At 37.8% G+C, this 22921-nt stretch overlaps 1 protein-coding gene across 3 annotated transcripts in view; it reads left to right on the plus strand.

The window, feature by feature from the left end:
• Positions 1-22921, plus strand: part of LOC144657277 (spatacsin-like) — a 58834-nt gene that overhangs the window by 10150 nt on the left and 25763 nt on the right. For all 3 annotated transcript variants that reach the window (XM_078517613.1, XM_078517605.1, XM_078517621.1), the window contains exons 4-26: positions 191-259; positions 619-954; positions 1289-1685; positions 2113-2233; positions 2899-3049; positions 3443-3589; positions 4499-4848; positions 5319-5399; positions 6206-6334; positions 6961-7032; positions 8451-8593; positions 9255-9363; positions 10062-10170; positions 11627-11906; positions 12112-12363; positions 12932-13038; positions 13505-13650; positions 14311-14481; positions 18576-18645; positions 20244-20409; positions 20492-20712; positions 21107-21215; positions 22750-22909. In XM_078517613.1, coding sequence (XP_078373739.1) covers positions 191-259; positions 619-954; positions 1289-1685; positions 2113-2233; positions 2899-3049; positions 3443-3589; positions 4499-4848; positions 5319-5399; positions 6206-6334; positions 6961-7032; positions 8451-8593; positions 9255-9363; positions 10062-10170; positions 11627-11906; positions 12112-12363; positions 12932-13038; positions 13505-13650; positions 14311-14481; positions 18576-18645; positions 20244-20409; positions 20492-20712; positions 21107-21215; positions 22750-22909 — 3896 coding nt within the window. The remainder of the gene's footprint in view (positions 1-190; positions 260-618; positions 955-1288; positions 1686-2112; positions 2234-2898; positions 3050-3442; positions 3590-4498; positions 4849-5318; positions 5400-6205; positions 6335-6960; positions 7033-8450; positions 8594-9254; positions 9364-10061; positions 10171-11626; positions 11907-12111; positions 12364-12931; positions 13039-13504; positions 13651-14310; positions 14482-18575; positions 18646-20243; positions 20410-20491; positions 20713-21106; positions 21216-22749; positions 22910-22921) is intronic.

The raw sequence follows: 22921 nt of genomic DNA on the forward strand, positions 1-22921 counted from the left end.
GTTGGGTGAACCACTATTTTTGTCCCTAACCTAACCCCATTATTTAACTAGTTAAAAAAATCAACTAGTTAGAAAAAACTAACTAGTTAAAAAAATATTAACTGAGATCAAAAATTAACTGCAACATATACATCAGTTACATACTAAGCTAGTTTTTAGTCGTTTTTGAGTACTTTCTTAACATGTCCAGTAATACACAATATGGGTGATTTTGTTGGTTCTGTTAATGTGTGGCCACTGGATAACCTTACAAGAGAAGGTATGTATGTGTCCTGTAACTTACTGGAAGTAAATATCGTCTGTCTTTTGAATATAAGCCATCAATTTCTTACTTAGCTCAAACAATTTAACAACCTCTACCAAAGTACTGCTTCATAAATTAAATGTTCTCAAGGAAGCAAATTAGTATGTTTGTTCATGTTCAAAGAAGAGGTTGGAATAACTGCAACCTATGTCTTAGGAGGGGATTTCCGTCACTGATTAAAAAAAAAGTACCGGTAACTAGCGAAGAACTTCTAAAGAAAGACTTTAGAATCTCTGGAATCTCTGTTGGCTATCCCAATCCCATACACTGTTATTTGAATCTTTTGTCAAGAAAGTTATTTTTTACTTTGGCAGACAATGTGTCAGTCCAAGAAAGACCATCTTTTACACATTTGGAAGTAGCAGATGATCTCTCCTTTCTTGTGTGTGCTGATGCTGCTAGTAATGTCTACCTGATAAACCTTGATGAGTACTTTGAAGACTTTCCTTCTCAGCTCCTTGTTCCTGTGAGCTTCAGCGTGAGAGGCTCCTCAGTAGGAGCTTTAAAGTTTCAGTATGAACTGGGGGACGAAGATTCTGTAGCACGTGATGTGGAAATGTCTGGTATTACTTATGGAGATAGGGTTTGGAAAACAGAACTGCTGGCATTTAGGAGGGATGCAAAGCAATCGTGCCTAAGAAACATCTCTGGTAAGATTGAAAATGGAAACTGTTAGCTATTATGTCGTTTTCCTAGAGTACAACACATGTACTGCTATACTGTAAGCATTGAAGGCAGAAAACCATGGCAGCTGGACAATGTTTGCATTAACAATATGGCAAAGCAAAAAATTACCACTGTCATCTTTTTTACTGTCACTTATTAAACTGGAACAAAGTGTTTGGAAAATTAAGGGTAGTTCGAACTGGACTAATGACCAACATGTATTTTCAGGTGGTACTTTTTATGCAGCTATGGGGTGCAGTATATTCTTTGTACATGAAATTTTGACATCTAACTTTGATTGTTTTCATTATTTCATAGATGTGAGAAGTGTGTGTATGCCTTCTGTAAAGAAAAGGTGGTTTTCTGGTTTAGTGAGTCCTTATGATGGAAATATTGTTGGTGCCTTCAGTTCTTGTGGCAAACAGCCATTGACAGACAGTAGCAGAGTGAGTGGATTTAGAGCAAAGCAGAGAGAAGCAGCAGAGACAACTGTGGAGGAATTTACTTCTACTGCATGCGACCAAAAAACTCATTTCATTCAATGCAAATCTTGGATGGAAATGTTTACCTTGGAAGGGGTATCTCTAACTCCAGCATCATTCTTGTTGAACTTAAAGCCAAAGAGACGGAATGAAGAAGAAGGGCATCCTAGTGATGTCTCACATGGTGCTCTTTGCCTTTACTCTTTCAAGACCAAGGAATATGTTTATCACTGGTATGATCACTGCCTTTTTATTAACTGCATTGACGTGGCATACAAAGTCATGCCCATCTTTCTCTTAACAGCATTTACAATTGACAAAAGAAAAGTGTACCATCGTTTTCCTACCAAAGGCCCATGGCTGCTTGAACTGTAAAGTTTAATCTGTACTGTCCAAGACCTGACATACATGGTTCTTTTCCAGTAGTCGTTTGAAAAATGGAAAATTAAGTGAAATGTTTATTTTTCTGTAAATGTTCGGTATAATATGCAATAGGTGCATTCAGTGTATCATAAAAACAAATAGACTTTACATGGCAGGTTATTTGTCATGAAGTAGAAAGCTGCACTTTTTGGTTGTGTTGTACACACGTACACATATTGCCCTTTCGAGGAGTACTTACAAACAAACAAACACTGGTTTTGTAATCTTCTTTTCCAGGTTATCAGAGCCTTCAGTGATTGTTCAGAGCTGTGAAGCTGTGTATCCACCTTTGTTACTAACTAGCAAGTCACTGGCAGTGCCAGCTTTTGATATTAGTCAAGATCAGCTGGTGCACAAAGTAATGTACACTTAAAACTCTCCTTTCTTCCTCATTTGGGCCAAGGGACTGAAATGGCAGTATTTATGTATAAGATACAAGGCAATTATTTCAAATGAAATACGTTCATGTACAATTCTGCTAAAAGCAAAGCTCCCCTATTCAGCATAAATCAGGAAAAAAGGAAACCATAATGTTCAACTGCAAATCATAACCGAGTAAGAACTGATGACAGACAATACCAGATCTCTGCAGTGCTTCTTCATCATCTAGGAATAATCTTATGTAGTTGTCTTGTCGGATTGAATTACGTGTGCACTGAGACAAAGGTGTGAGTTAAGGGATGTCTGTTGTCTTAAGTATGAAGAGACCCCGATTTGACATGATTCTTGGACTTAAAAATGCTACCTTAAATGCCGATTGCTTAAAATCTATGTTTAGGTTAGTATTTCAACTTAAGAATGTCGGTTATTGGTCTAGCATGATCATCCAGGCTAGGGTAGTCCTGAAAAGGCCTGTAATTGGTGAGTGATGGTTTTCAACAACCCAAGCAGAAGTCTTCTTTGGCTTTCTGTGACCAATTCTTCTTTGGCTGTCAAAATTTCAGTCACCGATAAAAAGAAGTCCTTTTCAGAACCACGCTCATCTGGGGCGACCACACTAGAACAAGTTTCATCTGTTTTTAGGTGATAATGTACGAGAATGCAGGCCTGGCAGACTCATTATGCTTTGTAAACCAATGGGACCATTGTACCATTCCAATTCATGCTTTGGAAGTGGCCTTAAAACTGAGGCAACTTGACACAGTAGCCTTCTTTTTGAAGAACCAGGATAAAGGCAAGATAACACTGTAATGATTTAAAAATTATCTACTATTTCAATGGGTATTAAATTTACTCTGTGGCGTGTTGGTTAAAAGACAGAAAGAATTTGTAACAAGCAATTTACCAGCTTATTGACTGCTTTTCAAACATTCAAAGTTGTTAATGACCTTGTCAGTGATTCTTTTATTAGTGGCAAAATAGTCAATAGTTTTTGATAAGGCAAGCAAGTACTATTCCCCACTGAATAACAATTCACTGGTCAGTCCATGTAGTGTTACACATGCTCCCCACACTACACACTTTAGAATCGTTAACAACAGTCATGTCATTTTTTAGTACATTATTTTCTTAAAATATCAGGATCTCGCCAAGTGCTAGTTAATATTAACTGCCTGTTTTTTAACAGCCTTTACCAACAGATGCACTGCTTTGTTCTCCTCGTCAAGCTCTTTAAGTTCACCATCATCATCACTAAGTGAATGTCCTATAGGTACCACTGATGTGGAAGCAGTGACTGAAGCCCTTGTTAGAGCTGTAAACTACAACATGCAGCGTAAGTTCCTACTATCAAGCTTTATTTCCTGCCTTAATCCTTAAACCCCTAAGACGAATGGTCTTAGGGTGCCAAATTATCTCTATGAACTCCCTGACAGGTTTGCATGTGACTGTATCGTTAACTTAACTACTGATAAGTGACCAGACAAACTTTAGGTTGTTTGATTTCTGTTCTGTGCATCAGTTACATAAGTATTAAAGCTGATTTCCAGTCCGTACTGCGCAGACTCGGGGTTTGTTTTTGTTTTCGTTTTGAATTCGTTGAAATGTTACACTTCAGTGACAGCATACATGAAGTTTTTTAGTCTGCCATTACAGTTCGTTTCGTTCAAGAATTTCCGATGAGCTGAAAAGTCGGGTTGAAACAGCGTCAAGGTTCTTGTACTCATTATTATTTGTTCTGCAAGGATATCTGGACTTAATAATGAAGAAAAAGGTAAGTTTGTCGTGGAATTTTTAGTTTTGCTTGTAAATTTGTTTTTTTTTCCTTGTTTTTTTTCCTAGTTTGTTTAGTTCTGTTTGATATGGAGAAAGAGACAAGACAAAAAAAATCAAACTGGGAAAAAACAAAGAAAATTTAAACCACAACATAAACATTCCTTCGCGTGAGGCTCACATAAACATTGCAGCCGAGATTGCGTAGTACGGACTGGAATTCATCTTTAATAATCATGGCAGTACTTATGTTGAAAGAGCATTCTTTCTTGTGAATTTTTGAGGTACCTTGTTGGTGTGCAAAACTGTATAACGACATGGCTGTTACAAGTTGAACACTTTTTAAGCTAATATTTTGGGTAATTGCCTTTAAATTGTTAAAATCTGGTTTAATAAAAAACCCTATCATTACCGCAACTGAACAAATTATGTCTTATCAAGGTAAAGAACAAACTATTTTGATTCTTCTTAGAACAACATTACCAGCACTTTACAAGACAACTTGCACAGATGACCTTGAGTTATCTTCACAACCTAATGGAAGATGGAGCAAAGCTCATAGAAGGCGAGGATTTACATGACTCCTTTGGTGCAGCTGAAACCGGACACGTAGCATGTACCCCATTTTATCAGGAAATAAAAAATTGCCTTGAATTTCTCACTCAGAGCGTTGTGAAGCTCCGCTGCCATCTTACCAACATGCCATCGCTTGGTTCTGAAAAGCTTGACAGTACTGAGGGTAGTGGACAAGTGGCTTTTCGAAGAATTGAAATGGATGAGGAAGATGGATTAAGAGAAAGGTGGATCAAAATGAGCGATGAGGTACTCTTTAATGTAAATACAGGTTAATCTCTTTGCATTTGACTCCTCTTCAAATGGGCACCTTATTGAATGGGGTGCCAAGTATTATTTCCATCTTCTAATGTGCTTTGACAACAAAACCTGGCCAGTACATACTAAGTCAATGCTCCTGGGCCCTGTTATGGCCATAAAAACCTCTCAAACTATTTGGTGGCTCTATGTTGGCATTTTTTGCCATTCACCTTCAATCAACTAGCAAGCCAGCATTTTAATCACATAAATTAATTAGTAATTAGTATTCGCTTCCCATAGAAAAAAAAAACATTTTTGCATTTGCTAGGCTATTTCGTTTCCAGAGCAATAATTATAATTGTTTGTACCAGTTCCCTAAGTAAAAGTAATCGTAAAATGTTCATTGTCATCTTACCATCTTATGCCATACCGTTCTTTCCTCTTCATTGTGAACTCTTGTATTAACTATGGCTTGTTAGGAGGTTGTCGAAGATGCCATTGTCAACAGACAGATTTCTTCAGCCCAAACATTCTTTCAGAGCAGGAGAGAAGATCAAATGGTAAGATGGAAACCAGCATTATATCATTTGTTTCTCTTCTTTTGTAATAACATACACATAAACCTTATGCGTAAAGCTCTTCTACTACATGACCATTTGTGAAACAGAGTTGAAATCACACAAAAATTGGTTTTGCAATGATTTACATTCGTGACCTCTCTTTCTTCTTACTTTAATCTATACTGTTGGATTTATATAGATTTTGATTTTATAAATCATATGAGATAAACTATTCATTTTTAAGAGGGTTACTTTCAATGGAGTATAGAAATGAAAATCCCAATAGAATCACCTAGAATCAGGTAGAATCACCTTGCAAGCAATTGGTTCTTGTATAAAAGGTGTTGGTTTTATAGACTGTTACCTACTAAAAAATATTGCAGTTGCAAGATGTAGTTACATGACTGTATCATAGATCATAAATGTATCGTTGCTATTTATTGAAAGCAAGTCAGTTATTGCAAGTGATATCTCACGAAAGTTTGTCCAGCACTTCTTCTTTGGTCGGAAGTCACATCTCATTGTTTTTGACTAAGCAAAAGTATCCATTCAACAACAACATTTTTGGTGGTTGCTCCAAGTCAGGTATTTCCTTTTGGCCTCATGAATGCCCCAGCAAGGTTTCAGAGGTTAATGATTAAACTCTTTTCATGGTTCAAATATTTGTGTGCTATTGAGATAAAGAAAAGGAAGCCATAAACACCAGTCTTACGTTGATGCTGCGGGACCTTAATAAAGCTACAAATGTTGCAAAAAATCTTGTCAAGAATTTCGCAACAAGTATTCTAATGGCAATTCATTTCCAGTCTATCAAACAGGAAAAAGTGCAATGTGATGGTTCCCTATCAAGCATCATTGAAGTTGGCCTTAAAGTGGTTCTTCAAAAACTTTTGCAGCATGACATGGAGACTGTGGTAACCATGTTAACCAACATGGTAAGTTACAACATGAAAGAAAGAACGCATTAACAGTTACCTATACAGGGGCACTCGGCAGAGTTTATGTGGTAGCATGCATTTTTGGGAGATTTTACACTTCCCATTTCAACTTTACTCCAAAATTTTAGAATTCGATTTGTAAAGTTTGTAAAAACCGAAACCCTCATAAAGCTGTAAAAATATTGTAGCTAAGATTTTAAACTTGTGGATATTTCTTTGCTGTAGGCGGGTACTAGTCAAGGAAATGACTTCCAATTAAAACCTACCCATTTTCCCCTTTTACCAGCCTTCATAGGCAGTAAAATTCATGCAACAGACGGGTCTTTCACCTGGCTCCTGGCCAGGTGAAAGGATTCTACATCTACACCCCTGAAATAGATAAAGAAACTTGTTGACTAGTACAACATCAAATTTCTGTTCAAGACCAATTATATTTATTTGTATTGTTTATTGCTTAGTTTATGATGCATGATAATATAGTCTATTTATAATATTCTTCAGATTGAGCAATGTCTATAAAGCAGTACCGACAACACTTGAATGTGTGAATCATGCAGGCTGTGCTTAGCTATCAAGTGTGTGATTAGCAAGTAGCTATACATAAACAAAATTATTTTTTTTAGGGTCGTGATGTTTTGCAACAGCTTCACAAGATCTGTCTGTACACACTTCACAGACCTCTTAGAGATTTCCTGGTAAGCATCACCTGTCACTGACAACTTCCTGATCTTGTACATGACTTGAAAATGGTTTGCCAACTACTAGTCAACTGGTACCAATTAAATGTAGCATAGTGTACATCTGTTTTTCCATTGTATCATTTAAGCTGTTTGTACCTGGCATTCGGAAACCACAGTATCCAACTTAAATTGCCTGTATAGCATGTCTACTGGGGACAAAAACATTGAAATAATCAAGCAAATAAAGTTGCTGAAATGTGGTCATTTTGGCATTTAAAACATGCTTGTCAGTTCTTTGCGCTGACATGATTAATTAACATGACAAGAAAGAGTTAGTAATATGTTAAATTTAAAAAATATTTGAGAATAAAGGAGATGGGAATGTCATTCTTTGTAAGCGTCACAAAGATGTTTCAGATGGTGCCTTAAAGGGGGTGTTTTACCTGAATTTGTTCAAAAAAGCTTTTCTGAGATTTTTGCACTCGGACTTGCATAATTCATCTAGGAAACAATCCTCCTAAATTGTTTTTAGCCGATATCTCGTCCCGTTTTGAAGTTATAACATTTTTTTTTTCGCCTTAGTCAAATTCATCCTCGGAGACCCAGGGGCTGTTAGTGGGACGACGGGAGATCATCGGGACGACGGGATTTTCGGGTGACAGTTACAACATAGAGCGAACAGCCCCTGGGCACTGTCTTACCGAACCAGTTCCAGAAGCGTCAACTCCTTCTTCTGATTGGCAGAAAAACTGTTTTTCTGCCAAAGCGAGGTTGACCAGCACTCACGGTGACGTCTTCTACACAAAGTTGTTTTCCCAGACTTGAGGAGCGCCCGACGGATGCTATTACATGGAGAGTCCAGAAAAAATAGCCAGGCCAACACTTAGTTCGCGCTGTTACAGACACATTTTCTCGTCATGCCCGACTCTGGAAGTTGCCACGGTGGGACCGCGCACGGGCCCGCGGAGAAGACGTGTCGTCACCTATGATTGCCAGGAGGGTGTTAAACAAAAAAACAAAGGGTGCCGTTGGTTTCCTTGCGCAGCTACAGTTACAATCCCAGGCCCGGAGAGACCCACGAGACACGATGGACGGGCAACAACGACGACGAGGAGGAAAACAACTCGTGAGGAGACGTCAGAGTCGCCCGGGTGAGGCCAGAAAAACTGTTTCGGCCAACAGAAAGAAGGAGGCGCCTGGAACTGGTCGGTGACAAAGTGCCCAGGGGCTGTTACGCTCATGTTGTACGTCACCCGAAATCCCGTCGTCCGAGACACCCGTCGCCCCGACTAACGGCCCCTGGGTCTCCGAGGATGAGTCAAATTCAAACTTCCCAAATCATAAAGTAGTTTACGTCTTTGAAGTATCATAAAAAAAGTCAGCGTCCAACCAAACAGCTTTAATAACTTCCTGGTTATTGATGTATTTTCCAGGCGAATGAGTTGGAATCAAGAGATGTTTTATCACCTGAAGAAATGAGTGTTGTTGACTTTGTTCACACCTTGGAGAGCATGTACAGTCAACAATCATTTGCAGTAGCTAAAGAGAATCTGGGAAATAGTGACCAAAAGGACAGGTTTGTAAAAAATAATTTTATGTAATATCTTTTGTGAAATAAACCAAGATTACCATATGAACCCTTGTTATCATTCAACTTTCAGAATCTCTATTATTTGCATTCTGATGTTTTTGTTGGCATCTTGTTAGTTTGCAGGTTATTTTTCATTATTTCCCTATAATGAGTCGCTTGCTGGTTTTGTTCTTCTGGAAAAACTTTGCTTTCTGTGCTTATTTCCCATAGTTTCAACTTATTAAAAGATCTTCAAGCCTGAAACAACTCAAAAGCTGTGGTTGTTTCCCATTAACTAACGGTGACTTGACCTCCTTTTCGTATCTATACATGTGCACATGTACCCTGTGATGGACTAGAGTAGAAATACTCCTAGCTGCTTAATGCTACAGAAACCAGGATACGCTCCAGCCTGATGAGCCACTTGGCTCAACAGCAGGCTTTACCTGCCATTTAAATTGCCTTTCTTGTTTTTGCCATCCCATTCTGCCATTATGAACGGTTTGTGATAGCTTGTTGCAACAATAATGAACATTTTTTGATAGCTTGTTGCAACAATAATGCAATTGATTAAACATGTTATGATTTGCTTAGAATTGATGAAGTTTGACCAAACTAGATTGGGTTTCTCATCTTGAAAAAGTTACTTTCATTCATTCTTTTATAGGTGGAGAGATCTTGGATTGTTAAGGAGTTCTTTTAATTTGGGTTCCACTCAAATCCTTGACACCTACATTAAGACAAATGATCTAGTACAAGCAGAAATCAACAAGCAGGTATGTTAAATATGCCAGTTTCCACTACAGGAATAGATAAGATATACCACACAGTAGTATTGAAAAGCAAATTTATGTGTGTCATCTCTCCATCTTTGAAAGTGTTTGAAAGATGCAGTGTAGCTAGTGCTTTCTGTTCCGATATACCGTCGCTTGCATCTAAGCGTGAACACGTGCTGCCGAAACAGATCTAATTGGGTATCAAACGTAGCATGATTGGTCATCAAACGTTTGAAGTTTAGAAGACCGTAACGGCAACTTTCGCGCCGAAACTTCAACACATTCCGGTTTCGAAACAGTCGAAATGGCGAAAAGATTGGATATCAAGACTTCCTTCGACAAATTGATCCTGATCTGTGTCGATATACATTTGCAGGTTTACTTGAATCACTTCTGGTGCAAAGTTTCGCCTGTTCTCAGTGTTTATGGTGAGCATTTTGAGCGTGAAAGTTGTCGTTACGGTCTGCTAAACTTCAATGTTTCATGACGAAACATGCCATGTTTGATACCCAATTAGATCATGTTTCAGCGGCTCGTGTTCACGCTTAGATGCAAGCGACGGTATATTATCAATCCATTCATAAAAGTAGATTGTCAATGCCAACAAAGCCATATTTTGACAAAAATATGGTTTGATGTAATTGCTTTCACTAGAAGTAAAATTTATGTCACATTCAGTATAATTATCTATTCAACAGAATCTTTTAAGTGGTAGTAACTATGTGGAATTACCGCTCACATGGGTTTGTTCCTGGGGTGAACTCTCTAGGCAGAGAATACTGATTGAAAGAATGCTCACATGTAAAGGTACAACATTTAAATGTCAGTGTGCTAGTTAAGAACTTAAAACTATACAAGACAGCTTTCCGTTTGTGTTGTAAACATGCGACTCCACCTTACTTTAAATAACATGTGTTCAAAAGGCACAGTTCAGTTAATAATGAGGTTGATTTAGGAAATAAGAAAGATGATCTCCTCACAAGGTGCACAGTTTCTCCCTAAAAGTTACCCGTTGCACTTGACTGCTAGATTTGACTTCCAAACAAAATTTTTGGACTTAAAGCCTGCGTTTTTTTGTGATCCTTGAGTTACTGTGTGACATGATATGTATCAATTGCAAATCTTATAAAGCAATTGTTGGATTCTGCTTTAGTGTCATGATAGATCACTTACTGAGGCATCTGTCGTGTCATCACCTCAAAGGCTGGAGCCGATGCCAATGCCCCATCTAAACAATTCGTACCATTGTGCTCAACCTTGTCCAAGAACTACTTAGTACATCCTAACCAAGAGCCATCAATAAGTACAAGTTATACAGGGCGCTTTCCATTCGACCAAAAATTCCGGAAATGTCGGAACAAGGACGAATGGTACAGAAATTTCCTAGGAAAGTTTCCAGAAAATCCGGAAAGTGTTGACTTTCTGAAATGCGAACCATTCAACCGAAAACCCCGGAAATTCCAGAAGCAAAATCAAATGGAACTGAAAGTTCCCAGAAATTGTTTTCGAAAATTTGGGTCTACCTTGCGAGGTTGTCCTCTTTTCCGGAAATTTTGGAAAAAGCTACCATTTTACACTCAGCCTATGTTCCTTCGGCAGAAAATTTAGCGATTTGTGCGGCTGAAAGCAGTTACATGTGTTAAGGAAGCATTCTTGAAACTCCAAACAAAAAAAATTCAGGTGAACTCGGTTGTTTTTCGTTGATGTTTTGCAGGCGGCAGCAAAGAAATGTACAAATATTTACAACGCGCGTGTAGGCTTCGCCATTGTTTTGCTCATTAAACTTTTTGGGTTGGCGACGTTTTCGTTGCTTTTTATTTAGTGTGCCTTTCTAAAGGTCCCTGTATTTGTGGCCACGATGTCATTCATGGCGTTTATTATTAGTGCTCGGAATGCTTTTTATTTGCAAAAATATCGAACTATATGTGCAGGAAACCGGCCACAAAGCATTAATTTAATGCACCGTAGAAATTTCCATATTAGACGCACAACCTGATCATATGCAAATTTTGTTTTGCCTTCCGTGCAGTCAACCGGAAAAGTTGGAAAATGCTGTTCCATTTGCCACTGGAATTTTCCGGACACTCAAACCAGAATTTTTGGTCGAATGGAAAGCGCTCACAATGACAGTGTAACAAGAGATGTTTGTGGAAGTACAGATAGAGGTTTATATGGTCAAGCCTCTTGTGATTTCATCTAAGAGTATTTATAATGTGTGTATTAAACTCAATAAAAGGCCCTAAGAAAACAATCTTTTTTCCAGCTGAAGATTCTGGTGCTCTTTCTCACGATGTTGAGATAACAGCAGAGGCCCTGTGGAACTATCTTTCATCTCACACAAACTGGAAGACCTTACTGGGCTGGATTAGATCAATGGCTCTTGATATTGACACAGCCAGTGATGATCCCACTCTGTATGTGGGTGAAAAGTTTGCTGTCCATGGAGGGGATGTTGTATTGCCACCGCTGCCTCGCTGGGTCTTTAGTCAAGCGGGTTCCTCTCACAAGGTTGTTAGAGAGATGATTTTGGAAGAGCTTACAAGGTCAGTCCACAGCCAACGGAAATTTGGCTACAGATGGTCTATCAGTAAAGATTCATTAAGCCGTTTTTTGCACATGATTAACAGAGGGCTTTCCTTCCTTTGGAAAGTTAATGATACTTAATATTTTTGTTAACATGAATTAGACTTTACCCATAACCATAAGCTGACCATTGGGTGCCTGTTTTTTTTTTTTTTTTGCTTTTAGGAATGGCATGTTTACAGCATCTCAACTGTCCAACTTTTCCCTTCTTCTACACTATTTGAGTACAACACAGACGCTGTTTGGAGACAATCCTCCATTGTTTTCCCTTAATGGCGGCAGTGGAGGTGGTAGTGACGACTCCTTAAATGCAAAAGGGTGTCTTGTATCGATTTCCCAATTTCATCAGAGTTTCATTGACTACTGCGTACGACTAAAGCTTGTCAACCTCTTGTACCACTACTTGGACTTCTACGGGTAAGTACAAGAATTTTTTATTAGTTACGTTATTAATGTTACTGTATTTATAATAGATGTACAGAGTGTTTCACTCAGGTCTTCAAGATGTAGAAAGCTACCTTCAGGAGTAAAAAGCTCTTAGGCAATAGGCAGACTGCATATTTAGGGCATCTTAATTTTCTTTCGGGTGAGGTTGAGGTGGAGTAGACATCAGTAAGGTGCAAGTCAACTGGATTTTTTTTAAATCGTTTGGAGAACACTTATTGTTGATATGTCACTTACCAGTTGGCTAGTGTGGTGACATGTATAAGAAGCACTTTTATCAGTGTCATATGAGTGACATAGGAATCCTGTGGCAGTAGTATTCTGGAATGTTGTTCCTAGCTTTGTAAACTGTAAACTTTTATGAGTGTCAGATCTAGAAACAACTGCATGTAATTAGTTCTTCCCACAAAATCAATGTGGGAAACGAGAGTCAGAAGATGTTCAAGGTACTTTCATGCGACTTAAAAATTTTCGAAAAAAGAAGAAATCCTTTCACTAATTTTTCGTTTTCCTCTAATTATTTTGAACTTGTCACTGTCAGGCTGTGTGAATCTGTAGAGGGCGTGAAAGAGCTCAAATTGGATTCCAATAGACCACATTGGGTTGACATGCTCATAAAGTGTCGACTGCTTGGACGAAACTGCAAAGGTACGTAACATAATAGTTTTTTACCTTTGTTCTCATTTTAAATTTCACAAAAAATATAAACTTTATTAGGTGGGGATATCCCTATTGCGTATCATTACATTTTTGTTTTTATTGTTTGTTTTATATGTTGTTGCAATGCAGTGCTGGTATACTTCTATATTTTAGCCGACATTCCACCAAAGAAATACCAAGAATGAGATTGACTCACGTGCTGTTCTAACTTAGCTGTGTAGCTCAGATTGTGGAGCAGTGGATGTGTAACCGGAAGGTCATGGGTTCGAATTCCCCCCTGAGCTACTAAACTTTTTCAGTGATGAAGATTTACAATGTACAAATTACATTTGTTTCAAGTACCAAGTATTACAGTATTAACTTTCACCAATTTTTTTTGTCGTTAATTGGTGGCACTAATGTAACGAAAGGAAATGTCATAATTCCCTGATATTCAGTTATTATCCTAATTTAGATCCCGATGCTGTTTTCCAAGCCAGTCTAGCCATGGCTGGGTTCATGTTAAACATGGAATCTCCATCCGTCACTAACATTCTAAAAGCTGGACACCCAGTTATGGCCGTAAGCAGTCTTCTGTATGGACCAAACACACTCAGTCAGGTAGAATAACTATACTGTTGTAAAGCCCTGTTGATGCGATTAAAAGGAAACGTACACATGAACTGACATGCTCCAGGAAGATATATGTGAGCTAGTCCAGAAAGCCATCAGACCTCATACACATTAGTTGTTTATTACATAATTAAGGTTCGGCAGGATAGGAAGACATTTGGCTCCATTAGTGGTTCACAGACGTCACTGTGACAGCCGAGAGTTCTCAAGTAACTACTTTTTTATGTTGAGATAAAATATAGAAAGGTGTTATACACCACTCAGTCTAATATCAAGATTTATCCAACTTCTCACATTTAGAAATGAAGACCCTTTGAGTGAAGAGTACGATACGTATGCTAGAAATGAAGGATAATTGATGCTAATAGCATTTTATGATTCTAATTTTGCAATCACTGTATTTGTCTTTTTGATTGTCACTTCGTTTTTACATCTTGCTAGTTTTGTAATAACTTTAACCATTTTAAGTAGTCTTTCCCAATAAAGACGGTGCATGACAAACATAGTGAACATGAGTTATTCTAAAGATTGCAAAGCTGTGCATTTTACCCACCTCTTGAAGCTTTTGTAATTGTATTGGCTTAGATTCAAAATGCCACTTTTTAAAATTTCTTAATAATATGTTCCTTTATTTCGGAATTGAATCAGGCCATCATCTCATCTGAATCACAGCCTAACATTCCAGTGTGGCAAGTGGAAGACAAACTTTTGCATGAATCCCTAATGAATTTTCCCAAAGTACACTCAGCAGTGTTTCCTGTTACATCTGGTACTTGTGGCATTGAACGCCAGGATGTCTCAGTTTACAAGCTTTTACAGGTATGGAATTGTTTTGTCAATTTATGTAATGATGATGCGTGTTTTCGTCCTAATTAATAACATAATGGAAAAAAATAAAGGGAATTTTCGGTTTACAGCTTTTGCCCTTTCTGACTGTTTTTCACTTGGTATTTTCGTATAACAATCGCCTTAAAAAATGATGTCCTATAGGGATGATACCAAAGAACTACAGTACAGACTGTGTTAGTTTAGGGGTTATGTTAGCAATCATGGCATAAACTAGATGCAAATAGGAATCCTCTTAGAAGCCTTTTTATGGATATTCTAAATCCTTTTAAATTTTTTTTAGAAATAAAATGATGCAGAAGCAAACCTTTATAGTAGATGACCTGTCCATAAGAATGTTATCCTTTTTAAAGAAGCTACATCGAACAGCCGAAGCCCTTTAAAGAATCTCTCAGAGATCGGGTGTTTTCGGAGCAGCAGCTTTTACATCATTTTATTGTATAGTTTTAACTTTTTAGCTTCATATATCGTTTACTATTATGCATATTCGTATTCAATTTTCAATGTATATAGTGTTTTTATAATATTCTAGTGTAATTTTTAGGGAGGGCCACAGGTTTATTAGCTTTGCTATTTAGTGTTACCCTCATTAGTGTAGTGTTTGAACTACACTTATGCGGTGGTTGTGGGTGAGGTAAAAGTGCTACCGGGATAACGCTAGGTGTGGACTAATGCTCACTGAAGTGGAACAAGCGTGCCATTCATTTCGAAAGATCGCCTTTCAAAAGATCGTATGTAATTATATGCAAGATTCAAATTCTCGCGTTTCCCAGTATGAATTGCAAGAATTTCTTGTCTTTCGCCGCAAAAGAAACTGCAAATACATGTCAAAAACTTCGAGTTGCAAGTAAAGTTTATTTGTCAAACATAAGCATGCTCTTTTCCTAAAACATCAACAATCGGTCACGCAAATTGAACATGGAGAAATGTCAAGTATGTCCTTCGTCTGAGAGCGGAATGTTTCGTCACAAGGATTATTAGCTTGAGTTTTCTCGCCTGCCTTGCAGCAGAACTTGTCGCAATATCCTCGATATAGTCCTAAACCGGCCATTTAGACTGTGTGACGGGGGCTTATGTTTTCAGACCGCGAGACAATAGATTTGACCGTTTAGCTGTAAAGTTTTCGCGTGATGTTAAATATCATGTTCGGCAAGCTGCCACTATTTGTCGGCATGTGTGCATTGCATTGAAGTGTACTGATGATAAAAATAAATCCTGCAATTGGTGATCCAAATTTTAAAGACAGCGATTTTGGTAGCGTTTAATTAAAGTACTGAGAGCAGCTGTTTCCACTGTGCGTGCTAAACTTACAAAGGGCTTTGCATGGCGGTTTTTTTGTTCTTAAACAATATTCATTTTGGGGCTTTCAAAGGTCGCACGCAATTAATTATACAAGATTCAAATCTTTGCATTTAAGCAAAGTGTGTTTTGGAAGACTTTCTTGTCTTTCGCCACGAAAAAAATTCCCGTTAACACAGCAAGCACTTGACTAAAACTAAGAATTGAATGTTTAAAACAGTAAGAGTCAAATCAAAAGTAGCGAGTAAAGTTTATTTGTCAAACACAAAAGCGAATGTTTCTAAATTTACAACCACTGAGTAATTTAATAGCCTGCGTGACGCATTCTTAATAATAAAAACAACATCCCGTCACGAGTTGATCATTTTCTCATGTTTTCTCGAGTCTTTCCTTCCATGAATGAAAATTTAGCATAGGAAAAATTCGAATTTCCAGTTCCTCACCCTTTACAGCAACGTAAGATGAGCAGACTTGAGCAGAATTTCGTTGTCCTCGTGGAATTTTGATTTTGAGCAAAAAACTTGATTTCTCACGGGCATACATTGCTGCGAGCGTCATTTATCACGTGATGCGTTTGTCCCTTCATATCGGCCATTTTGGAGTTTGTAGAGTCTACGTAGCTCGAGTGGTAGGAAGCGATTCATTGCTAACCTCGCGAGATCGTGATTGATTATCACGAGTATTTAACTGTTCGCATTTTATGTTGAACACTGACAATACAACTTCTAACATTCCTGTGCAACCCATGATTTTTTTCTAACTTGCTTGCTAAGGCTGCATTCATTATGTATGCTACAGGGGGGGACAGAGGATTTTTTTTTTCAGCGGCTCATTTTTTTATATCCCCCCCCCCCAAGGTCCATAGAAATTTTCATAATCCCCCAAGCAATCAGCCGAAAAAAGAATACCCCCCCCCCTCCTCCCTCTCAAGAAATATCAAAATAAATATATGTATAATAGTACACTACATATGTTTGAAATTTCAAGATATGTACATGCTTAATAAGAACATTGAGAGAACTTGGACTGTTTATGTAATGCCTATACCAGCCAGTAAATAGCGCGAATTAGGTATAGATAGCCTGCCAGCTCGTGTACGAGTACTACCAGAAGTATTGACAGGAACCTGGATTTAACTGTCACTCTCGTTGACAAAAGCAACAACCTCATCATCATCATCACTCTCACTATCACACTTATACACGGATTCATCTCCGTTGTTGCCATCCTTTTCACCCTCGTTTTCCGGCCGTTCAGCATCACTCCTCTCAAGTGCGACATGTGCCATTATTCTCCTTATCTTATCATTTTTCTGAGGTTGCATTAAATGGTTCCATTTTAGATGTTTTACTTTCTATACTGTATCGAAACATTACATCTACAGGCCAGGCACACTACTTAAAAAAACTTCAAAATAGGTACTATAGTCTCTCAGAATACCGTATTTATTCCATTAAGCGCCCTGAAATTTTTGGACCTTGAGAGTGGGCGTTCATTGCTTCATCCGAGGTGGGCGCTTATTCGAGGCTGGGCGCTTATTAAATTTTCACTATTTTTCAGTAAATAGTAAGTTTATTTTGCAATGAAACAACAAAATTTGAAGATGTACCAAAGCAGAATTATAAGTGTTCGCTGAACGTTCCTGTAAAATACTAAGAAAATAAGGGAAACTCTTTTTAAGTTAGTAGTACTTTGTCAATTTCAATCTCATTGGGTACATACATGTACCACCTATCCTTTTTTAGGGGGAGGAGGTGGGCGCTTATTCGAGGCTGGGCGCTTATTAACTTTTTCTGCCTTCAGGGTGGGCACTTATTCCAGGTGGGCGCTTATTCGAGGTTAGGCGCTTAATCGAATAAATACGGTAATAGAGGTACCCTTGTTGCCTAAAATCCTTGAAAGAAGCTGCTGTACTTATCATTTCTTTTTTCACTTTTTAAAACTATTACAAAAGCTAGACAGAATCTTACAAAAAATAAGCATCCCCCCAGGAGATATTAAACAATTTTCATATCCCCCCTTTTTTTGCTCTAAAAATTTGAGAACCCCCCCTAAAATCCTCTGCCCCCCCCCCCCTTGTAGGATACATAATGAATGCAGCCTAACGATATTTTATTGTGATTCCAGAAAATCTTTGTACCCACCCCACAGAGGTTCATTGAAAATTCTGATGGGAGAGGGTGGAGGGGGTCTCACAATTAAACTTTTAAAATAAAGTATGAAGATAAACCGAAATTTCCAGAGATGTTGGATGTTGGGGTGAAGGGGGGGGGGGGGGGGGGGTGAGTATTAATATTTTCCGGAGTAGCACATTTGTATCAAACACTACACTGTCCGTACGGACCGCTCGTTTTAAATAAAGTCTTTATTATTATTATTATTACGTTACGGGCAACGCAACTTGAAAAAGTTGGCATTTTTTTCAAGTTTGTCGTTGGAAATCAATCTTAAAATTTGTCAGTTGCAAGCATCCTTGTTTATTTTCGGGTTTTTATTACTCCTTTGGTGTTTTTCCGTGTTTGAAAACTATTATTTTGATGTTTCCTTCGATGTATAACTAATCAGACAAAATGACTTACAATATCTTAACACAGCTCCTTTAAGCATACCTGACATGAGCAAAACCGTTTAAACTTCTGCCATTATTAATATGCAACCCACTTTCGTTGCACGTCTATTTTACTTTTCTAGATTGCTTTAAATAAATATGTTCTAAGATGTGTGGTGAATTCTTATTTTTGTTGTCAATTACCTTCATTCATTTCAAGGGAAACTCGCCATTTGAAATTTCTCGACTATTTGGATGGCAGCCAACCAACGAACTAGCTCCCAAAGGAGGTGAGTTCTTTTTTCAGTCTGAGCTATGATATGTTTTCTAAAACTATATGCCGGTTGTAACAAGTTTGTGTGGCCTTTGTAAATAGCTGTAACTTGTCACACAGTACATGAGATCTAATATCCTGAATAGTCCTGAGATCTTTTAATCTGTAAACCAGCATGAATGAGATCAACTACTTCTGGTAAAGCTGTGTGTTAGCATTTGTTGTGTATCATTAATGAGCTAATAGCCAGCTTTACAAATCTGATGACCTTTTGGTTAGCACGTTGGACTCTGGATTGATTGGTCCGGGTTTGAGCAGTTTTTGGCGTCATTGTGTTGTTTCCTTGGACAAAAATTACTCTAACAGTGCTTCTCACGTGAAGTATAAATGGGGGGGAGAATGAGGGGAAAAGGGGGGGAAAGTAGGAGAAAGGGTAGCCTGTGATTGACCAACATGTCATTTAGAGTGCTGCAGAGACTAGAGATAAGCACTAGCCTGTTGAACCACTAGGCTCTGAAAAGGCTTAGTTTTGCTTTGTACTACTTAACGTTATACAAGATGGCAAATATGGAGAAAAGCATAACAATCATTTCTTACATACAAGTCTTCATTAATCTGTAAACGTTTTGAAGTCGTTCGCGATCTTCTTACTCCTTACACTCCACCTCGTAAGCTTCGTTCATCTTCTAAAGACCTTCTTTCAACTCCGCATTTCAATTTGAAAACATAAGGCGCAAAATCTTTCTCCGTATCAGCTCCTACACTCTGGAATACTCTGCCTTCTGACATCAAGAACAGCTCCTCTGTGTCCCTTTTTAAACATAAACTTAAAACTTTCCTTTTTAAAAAAGCCTTTTTATAACTTTTTAGCAACTTTTTTTATTAGTCGTAAGATTGTAAGCATTTTTGGAACTTTTTAACTATTTTTATATTTATTTTTTTAAATAGTGTTTTTAAAATTTTTAACGTTTAAGTTCTGTTAAGCGCTTTTGAACTTTTAGGATATTGGCGCTATATAAATATTTTATTATTATTATTATTATTATTATTATTATTATTATTGAAGTCGTTCAATTTGACCTTATCCATGTAAGTGGAAGGTAAGATCTTAGAAAAGAAAACATTTCCTACAGTGTCTTCTGATTGGCAATAACCAAAGTGAGAGAAAGTGTTTTTTATCAGAGTAGATCTCTGGAAATTATTCCACTGTTGAATAATTCTGACCTTCAGCATCAATAACGAGAATTTCTATTAAGGGTGTTAAGTGTTCCAACATTTGAAACACTTTAACATTTCCTTATCACAAAAGACGGAGACAATATCTGATTTTGTGTGGACTTCTGAAAGATAAATTTGGTCATACTTGCATAATTTCTCTTTTCAGTTCATCAGAAACACTTGTGATACCCAGGGTGAATTGATGCTATTTCCTTTTCTGTTTTAACTAACAAAGTAAAATAGGAAATAAAATGACTTTTCCATTCACCAAATCCTAAAATACAACAAATACTACTTAGTTTTACTTATTTGAGAACGAAATGTCACATTTCTCGACTATTGATAGGTATGTCAGACTAAACCTTGATTGTTTTTCCCATTGTTTATGTTTTTCAGACACAACATGTGACATGCCACATTTTTCTAATGACCTGTTAGTTTCCCAACATGCACATGTCGAAAAGCTGACATTTTCTTACTACCTTCGCCATGGGAGACCCTCATTTGCCTTTGTATCTTTTGTTGGTGAGAAGCTAAAAGATGCCACTGTGTCCAAAGCAAAGTGAGTACGAATTCAAACAGTTCTTTATCAAATCCTTCAAGGGTGTTGCATTTAATACCTTTCTTCTTTTGCATTATCACAGAATACAACAAGCAGCATTGAAGGCATACAGGGTCGCTGTACAACATTTAACTAATTCTTCGGTGTGTGCTGCATGTGTGGCATTCACTGAGATGCTTGGGTTGGATAGCACTCCACTGAGAGTAGACATACAGGCTGCTAATAGATTGATGGCACATGCAGGATTGGAAGATCTTTTAGGAGATGAGACCAAGGAAGACAATACAATGGAAGATGCAATTAGTAAAGTATCTCACTTGTCTCCGACATTTTAGTTGTTTTTCTGTTAAGGCTAGCCATTTCAATCTTAACTGCTTTTGGATGTAAGTATCTGCATGGTAAATTTTCTCTACCTTTTTTATACAAATGGCTGATAGCTCCTGAACAGCCTATTCAATTGTTTTAAACAAGACAGCCGAAAAAGTGTATGAACCATTGTAATCAACCAAACAGTTCTAAAATGCACAAAGGCTTGTGCACACATGAACTCATTTATTTTATTGGAGGTATAGACAGGTAACCGCGTAAGTTCGAACAGGGAACAAAGTAATTAGGTTTAATATGGATAATATCATTGTCTATTAGCCTTCATACATTTTAAATATAAAACATAATTTTCTTCCATTAACATTTGTAGCTTCTGAGCTTCTGTCATGTGCTGGGAAAAGCAACCAAAAGCCTGAAAGACTTCTCACTGCACTAAAAACAGCAACAAGAAACCTCATCAGTAAGGAGTGTTTAGACAAGTAAGTTTGGACTCCTCATTTCAATCTCATTCTATCTCATTCGAGGCAAGGTCTTTGAGACAGCACAGAAATATCCAAATGTACTATCCAGTCAGTCATAAAAATGTTTCTTTGCCACTTTGTTCCTTTTTTTGAGGAGGAGTAATGATGAAATGTGGCTAGGCAATGTGTTATATTAACGCCTTAATAGCTACCCTTTTTTCGACGTTTTTGCTTGTTTACAAGCTAAAATGGTAGAATAGGGGTTATGTGGACAAGATTTGGAACCACATATTTGTAAACTCTCAAGGGACTGTTTTAATTTCTCAAGGGATTACTTTCCGCTGTGGGTGATCACTTGCGATCTTGTGGAAAAAACGTGACTTGTCACATTTACAAACGTTATATAACAATTTTAAAACTGACATGTCAGCTGTCTTAAGCCTGGTTCTCATATGATCGTCCCGATCGTCTCTGTCGCTTCTGTCGCTTCAAAACGTTTGCTTGCTCCAATCACCTCAGACTTTGCAAACGACAGAAGCGACAGAGACGATCGGGGCGATCATATGAGAACCAGGCTTTATCTCAACGCACGTGTGTCTGAAAGGCGATCTATAAAAAGCGTCGCACAAACAATGGATTGCGTAACTAAAACACGAATAAATAATCACTAGCACTTACATCGTTTAAAAATTACAAACGTCAAAAATAAACCATACCAAAAAACTCGCTCTTTTCAAAGATATTATTGAAGTTAAAACAAATGCAAGAGATGATGGCTTCTTTTAGCTTTTAGAGACCTCGCGTTGAGCCGTTGACAGCAATGTTGCATGAATCGGCTTTACAACATGCGATCGTATCTAAGCAGTTCGAGTGGAATTTCAGTCAAAGACAGCAAAATTCTTTCGTATTTCATCTTCAAATATAATTCGAAAGCATTCACTGTATATATGGCTTTTGTTTAATCCTGGGTCTTGATATCCGACCCTCGCAGAGCCTAGACAAAACGCAGCTTGAGTGTAACGATTTGTTTACGCCGCAATTATATGCGCAATGTTTTCTCCGACAGTAGTCGGAAATATCCGTATTTTTTTCGTGCTTTTTCGTGGAGCAATCGTAACGATACGGCCTTGAACACATTGAACAGCGGTCTACCTATAACAATTCAAATATGGCGTCGCAAAAACAAAGCGTCGAACGCATATTTTGCTGTTTCATTTGCTAATTTCGCTGCCGTAATCGACTGCCTCGAAAGGTCCTTGCAATTTTAAAGTATAGAATTGTCAGATCTCGGTGAAATTTGCACTGTTTATTTGTGTAATGTTAAGGAATATGTGTATAAATACCCGGCGCGGACGAGCCATTTTTGACAAAATTATATGGCTGCATTTCCTCCGCGAAGATAGGAAATTGTTAAACTAAACTACAAAGAAACTGTAATGATACGTTCGAAGAACAATGCACAGGATAAACCTCATACTTCATGCAAAAACGTCGATATCTCGAAGAGACTTTGATTACATATTGACCTTTTGCCATTCACTTCATCATTTAGGACATCATTTGAAGCAGGCCAGCACTGGAATTTTGTGGTTTTATTCTGTCGGGTTCACAAGATGGAATTTCCAGTCACATTCCTGCAGGATTGTGCAAGGGCGGACAAGTGGCTCCCTTTTGTTTGTCATGCACAAGCTTGCCAATTTCCAAAGGAGCAGGTAAACACACTG

The sequence above is a fragment of the Oculina patagonica genome, chromosome 1 (assembly GCF_052425735.1).
Source record: "Oculina patagonica isolate OP01 chromosome 1, crgOcupat, whole genome shotgun sequence".
Taxonomy (NCBI): Eukaryota; Metazoa; Cnidaria; class Anthozoa; order Scleractinia; family Oculinidae; genus Oculina; species Oculina patagonica.